This window comes from Coregonus lavaretus (assembly GCF_964263955.1).
Source record: "Coregonus lavaretus genome assembly, chromosome: 11".
NCBI classification, from domain to species: Eukaryota; Metazoa; Chordata; class Actinopteri; order Salmoniformes; family Salmonidae; genus Coregonus; species Coregonus lavaretus.
Window position 1 is genome coordinate 36160547 of NC_139998.1, and position 13240 is coordinate 36173786.

Sequence of the window (13240 nt, forward strand, 5' to 3'; positions counted from 1 at the left end):
AGGCTTGGGTGGAGGGCGGGGGCAGGCACCTCCGGCCAATTCCCCTGTGGGACAGACCGAAGGGGCCCTCGGAGGTCCTTAGGGGCACGCAGGCAGGGGGGGGTAGGGCTGTTTGGCTCTTCCCTGGATCTCCCCCTCAGCCTCCCCCTTGCTGCTCTTTCCAAACTCAACAAATTTTCCAGAGAAGGGAAGATTTGAATTTAATATCAAGAAAAGCCTGCCAGTGTCCTTGTCGACATCATCTCGTAGGGAAAAGGAGGAGATGTTTTATCTTTTAAATAAAAAATGCCCATGAACACAGGAGAACAAACACACTGAGAGAGGGAGTGAATTGATAGAGAGGAAAGAGAGAGAACGAGAGAGAAAGGAGAGAGAAAAGAGAGATGGAGATGTAGAGAAAGAGAGAGATATAGATAGAGAGTGTGTGTAGGGAAGAGGTGAAGAGAAGTAGCAGGGAGGAAGAGAGCAGAGCTAGAGTGAGAGCACAGGGACTCCCCTTCCTGCTGTATCTCACACACACAGCACTTTCCAGCCACCCAGGACCTCAGTCAGCACCCCCGCAGCAGCAACAGCCCCTGCCCCCTGAGGGGAGTTAGCAGAGGGCTGGGGGGGGGGGGGGGGGGTGCACGTCATCATACCCCAGGGCCTCACTTTCCATTTCCCCTCCCAGGAGTGAGGGAGGGCAGAGTGAGCGAGATAGAGCACCGTTTACATATAGAACATTCAGCTCTCTTATCTCTCACAGCTCTACAATAAGACAAGTAATATTCCCCTCCATAATGTTACACTGCGGGCTGATTCAGACTACAGTAGGGCCAACATGTCACCATCACCATAAGCGGTCACTATCCTCATACAGTGTTCTGTAAAATTGAACCACTTCAAATCAAATCAAATTTTATTGGTCACATGCGCCGAATACAACAGGTGCAGACATTACAGTGAAATGCTTACTTACAGCCCTTAACCAACAGTGCATTTATTTTAAACAAAAAAAGTAAGAATAAAACAACAACAAAAAAAGTGTTGAGGAAAAAAAGAGCAGAAGTAAAATAAAGTGACAGTAGGGAGGCTATATATACAGTAAAATAAAGTGACAGTAGGGAGGCTATTTATACAGGGGGGTACCGTTGCAGAGTCAATGTGCGGGGGCACCGGCTAGTTGAGGTAGTTGAGGTAATATGTACATGTGGGTAGAGTTAAAGTGACTATGCATAAATACTTAACAGAGTGTGTAGGGAACTTATCTGTTGCATTATCTCCAGGTAGGCCCTGATACAGCTATACCAATGACTCCATGTAGGGTGCTACTGTGGATCTGCACTGCATGTCAAACAATTGAAGTGGGTGCCATGCTTTAATCAAAGGGACCCATAAATTAAATTTAACAAAATTATCTTGATTGCATTCACCATGAGTCTATTTGGGCCCATCATGGACCCATCTTACTGCTGTGCTCTAGGACCTATGTGAATAGCTGGATAGAGCAGGCTGGGAGGAGGGAGGACAGGGGCGTTGATTCAGTGCAACTACTTTACCACCAAAACCTCAAAACAGGATGTGAGACCACTGGAGCACCAGAGCTCTACCTGCCAGGTCTGGACATCAGCCTCCTGAGTCTTGTGAAAAGCTCTCCCTCTCTCGCTCCATACCTCCCTCTCTCATTCCCCTCTCCCTGCGCTCCCTCGCAGCAGAACATTATGGGCCATGTGGAATTGATATTATAGATTCTGATTCAGTGGGTTGTCTGGTGGAAGAGCTGGAATGTAACATACAGTATAGAATCTAATCTGTGTGTCGGACCTGACATCTTCCTGGCAGGCTGCACACTTCCAATAACAAAGTGGATACCTGTTTGGGCAGACGATGAATCCCAGTTCCCTGCAGACTCCGACGACTCGCCTTCTTCCACCGCTAGGGAGAGAGAGAGAGGTAGAGGGGGGGGGGGGGGGGGATGCTTAGAAATACATACAGTATCTGTAGGATTAAATCCTTTTGTTATTTGGTTTAACTGACTCCACATACGACCATGCTTTAAAAACACAAAGGTAGACATCGAAGTAAGTGTTCAATCATTCATTAGCTGGGTGGTTGGGTGGGAGAAAACATCAAAAGGTCCCCTGTCTGTCTGTCTACCCTGAGGTGACTGTGTGCCTGTAAATGTGCTCTCTGTGTTTTGATTTCGTGTACTAATTTCAGAAGTGCAATATACTGTATGTAACAACAACAACCAGATCAGAACAGGGACGTGTGATGAAGGTTTTCCTGGGCACTGCAGAGGAAGGAAGCTCCGCTGGCACACAAACAGGAAATGACAGTAGTCAGGACACAATGAGGACTCCCTCCCTCCCTCCCTCCCTCTCCTCAGGGGTGGTCAGAGTGGACTCCTCACCTCCTCACCAGACCAGTTAACACTGTATTTCATATTCCCCTACAAAGCCAAGGGCAACAGGCTCAGTTTTCCTTTCTACAACCATTCCATCTTCATTTCATGAGTGCGATCCAGAGATCCAGTGCTCGGACCAGTGTGTCGGCCAGAAGGCCCAGTCCGGATTGGCCTTGTTGCTGATGGCCTAGAGCTAAAACCAAGCAGGCTGCCAAACCCCTGGAAGACCAGGGTCAACTCTGGTCCTGCACCATAACATCTCTCTCCATCGCTCACTATTCCTCTTCCCTGGAGTTAGCCAGGACTCTGTTCAAGCTGAAGCGCTGCCATTGGTCAGCTCACTCAGTAGTACCTTTTCACCATTAATGGAGCATTCCCATTGTACAGGAGACTCAGAGGCCATATTTCTATTTTTCCATCCTAGGTTAGAGAGTTACCTGTATCTGTGTTTCTGAGGAGAGATCACTCTCCAGGCATGTTTGTGGAAAACTGTGGGCTGGATGAAGATCCTGATCCCATTAGGACTGTGGTATGGGCCCATCCTGCTCTTAGATCCTCCTATTGGACTGTTACTGAGCTCAAGGTATTTTCAGAAAATATATAATTTGTCAAGCCATCCAATACCAACGACTGTAGAAGTCTAGAGTCAGTTGACCGGAGGTCTTCTTTAAATAGGTCTGGCATGCAGTGGACTTCTTAATTCCTGAAGACACTACTTTCCCAGTTGAGGAAGAAAACCGCTAAATTACACCCAATCAGGGCTTCCCTCATCTTCCATTTAGCGCTTCATTAGAGGGGGAATAGTGGAGTGTAGTCAGGCAGAGAGGAGAGCAGAGCAGGGTAGAGGAGAGGAGGTGGGATGGTGCTTTATAGAAACACAACTACCCAGTACTACTGTGCTCAGTTAACCTGCAGGCAACAGCACACAACAACCCTGTACACGCACACAACTCTCCACACAGCTCCCTAGCTAAAACAAGCTCAGGGCACTACCAGACCCCAGCCTCCCACACAGAGCTACAATGCACTGGGAGTAATACAGCAAACCCATCCATCTCTGATGGGAAGCGGACAGGATCATTAACGGCTTTAAAACCTAATTTAGGATTGTGGAGATAACGCAGACATGTATTGATCGGTCTGGGCTTTCTAGGAATTATTTATCTCGAAATGTTGCCAGATTTTTATTTTACCTTATTTAGATTGCATAAATCAATCATTGGGGTGGAGTTCATAGGAAATGCAGATACTCACACTATCTCTGTCATACAACCAAACAGCCATACACAGAGTCTAATTGCTATGGAGAGGCAGGGTAAGGGAGGGGTGCAGGGTATGGCCAGTGCAGGGTAAGGCCAGTTCTGGCGGGCCGGGATTTGGGGCTTGGCCCTACACAAGACGGGATACAGATGTTTCCCGGAGCGATGGGTCCTGGGCAAGACCAACCCCACACTCCTAGAAACACATTCTGAAAAGAGCCAGTGGAGGATAGAGACAGACCTCACACCACGATCACCAGGCAGCCAAACAAAACAAGAGAAGCAGACAGAGAAGAGAAGGGGTGAATAAAGAAAACGGTCATTAGAAAGAGATAAAAACACCATTCTAATAAAAGCATTTTCGTGATTTGACTGTGGGGAATTGCTCGTCTTCATTAGCAGAGAGGATATATTTATTTATCTCCAGATTTCCTCCTCCTGCCTGCGTCCCATGTGTACCTAGCACTGTTCATATGAACCCTGAAGCCAGCGGGAGGTAGAGAGAGTGGGAGTGGGAGAGTAGTGGAGGGGGAGACTGCTAGACAGAGGCAGAAAGAGAATGTAAGGTAGGGAAAGTATATACACTACTACTTTATACAGTAGGCCCCTCCCCTGTTTTTAAATTCCCTCAGAAACTCTGTGACATCATCATTAACCTACAGTAAAACTGCCCTGTGAGAGGAACGGGTGGTCTAATGACTCCAACATGTTTCAATAGGTTACCTTGGATACCCTCGGTTTCCTACGCACACTGACCAGCCTTTGCCAAAACACACATCGGGGCTGTGAGAGAAATGGCAAACTGATACCTATAACTCAACAACCAGAATGGGACCCACCTCTGCTGCCATCCCCTCCTAGTACACTCACCACTGCTGCCATCCCCTCCTAGTACACTCACCACTGCTGCCATCCCCTCCTAGTACACTCACCACTGCTGCCATCCCCTCCTAGTACACTCACCACTGCTGCCATCCCCTCCTAGTACACTCACCTCTGCTGCCATCCCCTCCTAGTACACTCACCACTGCTGCCATCCCCTCCTAGTACACTCACCACTGCTGCCATCCCCTCCTAGTACACTCACCACTGCTGCCATCCCCTCCTAGTCCACTCACCACTGCTGCCATCCCCTCCTAGTACACTCACCACTGCTGCCATCCCCTCCTAGTACACTCACCACTGCTGCCATCCCCTCCTAGTCCACTCACCACTGCTGCCATCCCCTCCTAGTACACTCACCTCTGCTGCCATCCCCTCCTAGTCCACTCACCACTGCTGCCATCCCCTCCTAGTACACTCACCACTGCTGCCATCCCCTCCTAGTACACTCACCACTGCTGCCATCCCCTCCTAGTACACTCACCACTGCTGCCATCCCCTCCTAGTACACTCACCTCTGCTGCCATCCCCTCCTAGTACACTCACCACTGCTGCCATCCCCTCCTAGTACACTCACCTCTGCTGCCATCCCCTCCTAGTACACTCACCACTGCTGCCATCCCCTCCTAGTACACTCACCACTGCTGCCATCCCCTCCTAGTACACCCACCACTGCTGCCATCCCCTCCTAGTACACTCACCTCTGCTGCCATCCCCTCCTAGTACACTCACCACTGCTGCCATCCCCTCCTAGTACACTCACCTCTGCTGCCATCCCCTCCTAGTACACTCACCACTGCTGCCATCCCCTCCTAGTACACTCACCACTGCTGCCATCCCCTCCTAGTACACTCACCACTGCTGCCATCCCCTCCTAGTACACTCACCACTGCTGCCATCCCCTCCTAGTCCACTCCCCACTGAGGTGTGGTTTAGCCCCTCTTTCACCAACTGGGACCATTTCCACAAATCATAACCTAAGTTATAGAGTGGGTGTACCCAGTATTGGTATAGGCTGATGAGAACCTCCTACCAGGTTCCTTCCAGACTGTTCCACTACAACAGTCCACTCCCCCTCTCTAAACACCTGTATGTTGAATGTTAAGCTGAGTATGCGAGGCAGGTACAGAGAGGTTAACGAGCTCCTAGCTCCCAGAGAGAGCACATTGTGTTTAGCAGCATTGCAGGGGCAGGCTCCTCTCCCTCCCGCTCTCGTTAAACTTTTATTTCAGAGGAGGAAAAAAAAACACAGATCCCCCATGGGGCACACACAAACACACAAACCCAATCCTTGATACAATTTATTTCTATATTATTGAAATTCCTTTTCTGTTAATTGCTGCTCCGGTGGTGGGAGAGCGTGCTGCTATTTGCATTTCTGGGCCCTGTTAAGTAGTGTTAAGCTGCAACATTATGGGACTAAAGCTAATGTAGCTATGGTTGCGTTGCTGTTGGCAACACAGCAATCCGCGAAGTAGCGAATAGCGCGAGGGTAGAGATCAAATGAGCCACTCTTGACGACATCACAAACAGCAAGCATGAATTTACCAGATAAGCCCATGTACCCATGGGGGGGGGGGGGGGGGGGGACGTTGTGTTCCAATTGTGCTTTTTCTAAATGAGAGCTTTAATTTATCCAAGGAACGGTGCGTGTGCTCCTCCACACAAAGCAAACAGGGTGCAGGGGACCTCAGGGCACACACCCAGACCCCCCTATCAGACAAAGAACCTACCTCAGCCTGTTCATACAACCCCAAAACACAACTGTGCTCCTGTCTACCCAGGGGAGGGCCTTTCATTAACAAAGAGACTGCAGGTCAGGCAGCCTCAGTCTGCAGCCTTGTCCTTCTGTTAGCACACTGCAGAGTACAGAGCTATAGTGCTAGACACAGACACAGAAAGAAAGGATGGTTAGAGAGATAAAAGGCTGCTATATTATGCAGATCGGATAATGAACAATCTAACAGTAAGTGTGAGCTATGTGAGAGCGCTGCAGACCTAACCAGAGTGAGAGCACAGAGGAGAGAGAGAGCAGTGGAGAGAGCGAGAGCACTGGGGAGAGAGAGAGCACTGGAGAGAAAGAGTGGTAGAGGGAGGGAGAGAGTAAGTGGTCTCACCTGGGCCCAGCTCCATTGCAGCAGTCTACAGGAGAGGTAGACGCAGAATGCGTAATGTGTGTGGAGTTGCTCCCCTGGCCAGGAGAGGAGGGCCGCACAGTCCTGTTGCTGGCCCCCGGCCATTCTGTCTGATTAAGTCTTCTACACTTAAAGGATAAAACCCTGCTCTCCCCCTTTCCCACTGGAAGCCATTAGCAGCCGCCCATTTGCAGATCTATGTTTGTGTGTGTATGTGTTGTACAGAGCACGTGTGAGTGTATGAATTTCAATGCATCCGATAGTGTGTGTGAGTGTACAGGCCTGTGTGTAAGTGTGTACAAGAGTATGCGTGTTTCTTTAAGAACAAAACTGCAGCGCAACACCTTGGGAGCCTACCCGACAGGAAGCAGGAGTTTGTTTTGCGGCTCAGAGCAGAGCCCTCCTAGAGCCTCAGCCAGATCCCTTCATTAACATGGACGCTCACTGGATCCACAGGGCCCCGGCCCTGCACCACCCCATACCACAGCACGTACCCACCACACTACACCACATCGCAACAAGCAGCTATTGCGCAGTCCGCAGCCAGACACACAATCAGGCCTCTTGTCCACGGAGCAACACACACACACACAACATTTGTAATCCCCACCCCATTGTACCTGAATGATGGCGGTTTGATCTCCAAACATAAGGTGGAGGAGAGCTCCATCTCTATAAATGTGTAAAACAGACATAGAGAAAAAGAGAGCGCCTCCCTCCTGATCCTCCTCATAATACAGAAACATGAAAGAGGTGAAATCATTACAAACTCGCAGTGTGTTTCCCCCAACACTCCACCGCGCTACTTCCTGGTTCTATTAGCCAAGCACAACTGGAGCCGTTCTCTTTTAAAAGCCTTTGGCTGTTCACTTCTCTTCAACTCAAATACGATGTCAGACTAATAGAATGCAACCTGAACAACCCCAAGACAGACGGAACACTAACATCTAAGGGCTGCCTGACTACTGCCCTTTTTACTAATGGTGCACTTGTGTCTTTTCAAACATAATGGTCCTCTACGACTCGTCCTCACACACTGCACTGAGCTATAGCCAATGGCTTTTCCATAGACATAGCAGAGGGAAAGACTGCGAGTCTTGGGTTTCAAGATCATTAATAAAAGATAAAAGCCTGGCTTGTTCTGCATGGCTTAATGGCTTTTAATAGCTGGGAGAATGATGTGGACATGCACAGTGCAGTCTGCATGTGATGGACCAAACCCTCCTAGGGAGCAAGCAATGCTACTGACTACACACATCTACTCACACACACACACAGCCCTGCTCACCTGATCTGACACACACACACACACACACACACACACACACACACACACACAGCCCTGCTCACCTGATCTGACACACACACACACACACACACACACACACACACACACAGCCCTGCTTAACTGAACACACACACACAAATGCTCTCCCATTCTCCTACACACACATTCACTCATGAAATACTTATTCACTCTGCCTGTCTCACCCTCTCTCATCCTCTAACATACGTACACAGTTGGGGATTAGGACTTGGTGCTAGACCGAGTTCACTCTTGCGGTTCACTGCATCGTGCGGAGACACACAAACACACACAACTGGAATACAAGAGAATTCCTGTGCCAGTGAAGAGAGCTGAACATCATTGTAGTCTTGACTCGAAGGCCAGCAGCCACGGCAGACCAGTCTGCTTCCAGACAAACTGACTGGCATGTTGGTGACTTCCACAGGGAACGACTAAACCAACTCACCACTAACAGAAAGACAACAACAATGCAGTCATATTTACAGAGCTATAGTCATTAATCACAGTGATGGGAGAGTATAGTGCAGCCCATTGCTGCATGTGGTTCTGTGTGGCTCAGTTGGTAGAACATGGCGCTTGCAATGCCAGGGTTGTGGGTTCGATTCCCAAGGGGGAACAATATGAAAATGTATGCACTCACTACTGTAAGTCGCTCTGGATAAGAGTGTCTGCTAAATGACTAGAATGTAAACGTATGCAGCAGTCTGTCTGCTCTGCATCTCTATCCCCCAGTTTAGTTTATTAATTCGACCATTTAAAAAAAACAAGCACGCATTAAACTTGAAAAAGCCATACATGCACATGAGTAAAATCATGGAGGATAACACACAGTAAAGTCTGGGACTTATTTCCATTGTGGTCCTCTTGAGATAAGATGGCTAGGCAAGATCCAACACAGTTGAACACAGTATGACAGCTTCACCAGAACGCATGCAGGGCCGCATTGTCTGGCCTACCGTTCCTTACTCCCCAAACAAATGGGCACAATGGCAGGGATGCCAAATCCCAGGGTGCTCCTCTGCGCAAGTGCGGGCTGAGAGAGGATCTCTCATTGGCTGGCTGTAGTGTCCCTCTGGTCTGTGGGACACTGTGCCACCACTGACCAAGCGTGATGCCAATCTGCAGCCCAAGCCGTCCAGAGCTCTAACTTCAATGGCCTGTCCTCCAAGCCACCACTATGGGACAGGGACAGAAGCTGATTAACCAAATTCTTTTATCAGCACTGAAACCGCTCTACAGCCCTAAAAACACAAACCACCGGCCAGAAAAGCACAAATGGGGGAAAGGGGGAAAACAGCAGAGAGCTTAGATGGCACAGAGAAAAAACACAAAGCCTGACGGGGCCCACAGCTCTGTCTATCTCACAGAGGACATTACGGCTCCAAAATCCTGTCGAGCCGTCCAGCTGCTCCCCCCCTACCCCCCCTCTCATACCCCTACAGCCCCATCTCTACAGGAGCAAGGGTTTATGGGTCTAGAGGCTGGAGAATGCCGGAGAACTGAAGGACAAGCGAGAATGGAAAGAGCTGTAGAGAGAGAGGAAGCGAGGATAGGGGTGGAAGAGCAGAGGACGGAGGATGGGAGTGTGGGTGGATGGCTAGTAGCAGCGGTTGTGGGGTTTTAGGTTCTGTTTCCTCAGGCAGATCTTGGCTGATGCCCTGGGGAGAACCTGGCTAGTTGGAGCCAAGCAGAGCTCTGTGAAGAGTAGGCCATCTCCCTGGCTTGATCACTCACTTTCTCTCTCTTGCCTGGAGCATGCAAGCAGCAGCACCCACGCCAAGACCATGCCTTAGGCCCAGCTCTACAACTAGAGGAGCACTGGCAGAACCAACCCCAGACACAAATCACCAGATACAGGCCTATGCCTTTACTTCTTGGAGAGAGTCAATGGAGGAGCAGAATGCCTACTACATTCCTCCACAAAGTAGAGTTCCACAGCAGGACAGGATCCATCTGGCTGGTCTCTCTAACCAACACCAGAGCAGCAGAGCTGAGCGGTTTCAGGTGTGGAAGGCTCTGATCACTCTCTGTTCACTGGTTCAAACAGAGACAAACATCCAAGTGCATTAAACACGCTCTGTTAGTACAGGGTCTGAATTCACGGTCATGTAAGAGCTGGGATACTGGTGACTCAGTGGAAGGGAGAAAAGGGCCAAAGGGAAATGGAAGACAGTTTCCTTTAGATAGGCCCATTCTCTTGTTTACACTCACAGGATAGGTCCCGTGTATTTATTTCTCACACACACACACACATCCCCTTTGTACACATGTCACACTCCTGGCTGTGCTGTGTTGTTGTGTTTGTCGCTCTTGTCGTCAGCAGGCGTTTCCTGAGGAAAGCCCTGGTTGCAGAGTCAACTCTCCCCCTTCCTTTTGATTCTGCACCGTCTGCGCCTGCCTGCGCTACCTTTGTCTCAGGCAGCTAAGGAATCCACACGCTCAGCCTCAGATACAGCGCCAAGAGCTTATCAGCCGACAACAAATCAACCTCTCAACACCAAGAGAGAGCCACAATCAACTTTATAGTCATATACACACACACACACACAGGCACCCTGACACACACTCACACAAACACGTCTCTGTCATGTTAGGGAGCAGACAACAGTGGAAGATTAAAGGGCCTCTCAGATCTCAAATGTGGGTTTTTTCTCAACTGTCAGAGCAGAGGGGGAAATGGTTTCAATATACCTCTAGCATGTACATAAAACACCAGAGAGAGAGAGAATGAAGGAGGGAGGGAGAGGGGGGGTAGAAAAAAGGAATAGGAATGTGTGAAGACAAAAGCAGACATGATTAAATCACAAGGGCTGCCTCCCGCTGTCATTGAATGCGACACAGGTTCACAACAGAACCCACTGGGGAAGCGACGAGGTATTCACGTTCCAAACGCTCCGCTATGGTGCCATTAGAAGGGGACGGGACAGAGAAAGAGAGAATGCAGTCCCTGCCCCCCCACCCCCACTAGCTCCCCATCCAAAAAGGCAGCATTTGACTGGTGACCTAGGAGGAGGAGGAAGGCCTCTCTGGATTAGAGACCCTCATGAGACCCTCCAGGAATAGATGTTCTGCATAGAGTTACACCAACACCAAACAATACCGTACCCACGTACTGTTCAGCAGCATGTACAGATAGTGAGACAGACACACTCATATAGACATGCAGAGACAGGGAGAACAACACACACATGCAGAGACACAGACATGCAGAGAGAGAATATGCATGCATACACACACACACACACACACACACACACACACACACACTGACAATGGCATCAGACTCAGAGAGGACCCGGGGCTGCTTGGGAGAGAGAGAGGCAGAATGGGGACCCTTAATTGCCTTATCCTGTAGTACAGGCTGGGGAGTGCTTTTTGACTTGAGATTCCAATTTCACGCTAAGGCATTATTTAGTTTGATACAGACTTGATTAGGCATTACAGCAGGACCCTTTCTGGAGGAGCTTTGTGGCTCTCATATCACTGGAGGACAGATTAACTTTGCAGTCACGCTCCATCTGAGACCCACCGCCTCACACTCCTCACACAGCCTGCTGCCGGTCTGCCTGCTTGGTGTGTCATGGGAGGGTTCCTCTTATCCCAAACACAAACACATTCAACGTTCACCAACACCAGTCTCCTCAATCACTGCCACTAAGTATAGCCAGATGGACCATGCGTAGAAAGGGAAAGGCTTACAGGTGAAGTTGAGGTGAAGGTGCATGACACTATGCAAAACCCTAATAACTACCAACTACTACTCTACCGTAGAAGGAGAGAAGGGCATTACAATGGACATGGTGATGCAGGGCACCACCCTCCTCAATCCTCCCCCACCTACCCATGTATTTTTGGGGAAGAGGAGAGGATGGTCCCTGGACTGCCCATCAACACGGCTGGACCAGCAGGCTGAGACAGGCCTAGACTCTACATTTTTAAAGCAAAGATCCATCGACCAACACACGGGCCCCACAGTCCACAGCCCTGTCCTCTCACCCGGCTATCTCCTATTCTCTTTCTGCAGACTCTCACTCCATCTCTCAGCCCCTGTTTGATGGTGACATAAAGCATTTATTAGGGGAAAGATAAACAAGCAAGAAAAAACAGATGTTATATATCTTTTAAGAATGTTCTCCTCTTTTGACTCCTTCCTTCACACACCTTGGTGTAGTCTGAGTGATGGACTCAAAAGCCTCTGAGACACTGACAATACAAAGACAACCCCAGAGTAGGACATTCACAGATAGATGGTTTCAGTGCACAGTGCTAGACAGCCATCTCTTCATAGATGCTGCGTGGTTGGCTCAATCAACATTAGACTACAACTAAACTTGCCTCTGAAAAATGACCTCTTAAACATCTCTAGCTCTCCCCTGGATACTGCTAGCTCTCCCCTGGATACCGCTCTCACACACATCTGCACCCCATTCTCCCACCCACTTCTTATCCTCCACTGGCCTCCAGTCACTCATGGCCTTGGATGTAGAATAACAAAGAGCTGTGACTGGGAGCTGGGAGCAGAGGCCTCACCCTCATCTTCACACATAAACATATGGACTCAAGACCTCTCTGTTTCCGGCCATCAACGCATCAATTCACACACACACACACACACACACACACACACACACACACACACACACACACACTGTGTTTCGAGACCTTCATTTAGATTGTTTCATTTGACCTTCAATATTTCTCACATAACAGTACTGTTAGAAAATGTGTGAGAAAGGAGGGAGACATTGTGGGGGAGGGAAAGAGAAAGCGTGAACCTTTCCACCCTCTATCTTTCGCTCATGGGAACACCATCTGTAAGTAGCTCACCATTCAACAATGCATGTGTGTTAAGTGAAAATGCACCATAGACAATACTGTAATAGGGAAATGAAAACATCTCAGATGTGTGCATGCTTTGTAAATGTAATTTACAAAGCGTGCTGAAAATCAAGAGCGACGTGAAATCGAGAGCGACTTGTGAAATCGAGAGCGACATATGAAATCAAGAGCGACATGCGAAATCAAGACTAGTTTCTTTCCCGCTCCTCACCCTGCTGTTTGCAAGGTGTATTATTCTGGGCTCTGTAGGGGGTTCTCGCCTTTTGACAGAGGAACTGAATGAAAATAAATAAGAAAAACACAAGTGACTAACATCAAGGACTAGCTATTCGCAGAGGCCAGCATAAAGGAGGGCCATACAATAAGGGCTAATTCTGTCTGAGCTTAATACTCCTATGTGATGCAAGGTTCCAAGTGAGTGTCTAGCCCC

At 49.0% G+C, this 13240-nt stretch overlaps 1 protein-coding gene across 1 annotated transcript in view; it reads right to left on the bottom strand.

Annotated features, from left to right (window-relative positions):
* LOC311137424 (zinc finger protein 423) overlaps positions 1 to 13240 on the bottom strand; it is a gene marked incomplete at its 5' end in the record, with an annotated part of 131441 nt that overhangs the window by 111140 nt on the left and 7061 nt on the right. Inside the window, one exon of the mRNA XM_084171914.1 lies at positions 1852 to 1914. Within this exon, the coding sequence (XP_084028040.1) occupies positions 1852 to 1914 (63 nt within the window). The remainder of the gene's footprint in view (positions 1 to 1851; positions 1915 to 13240) is intronic.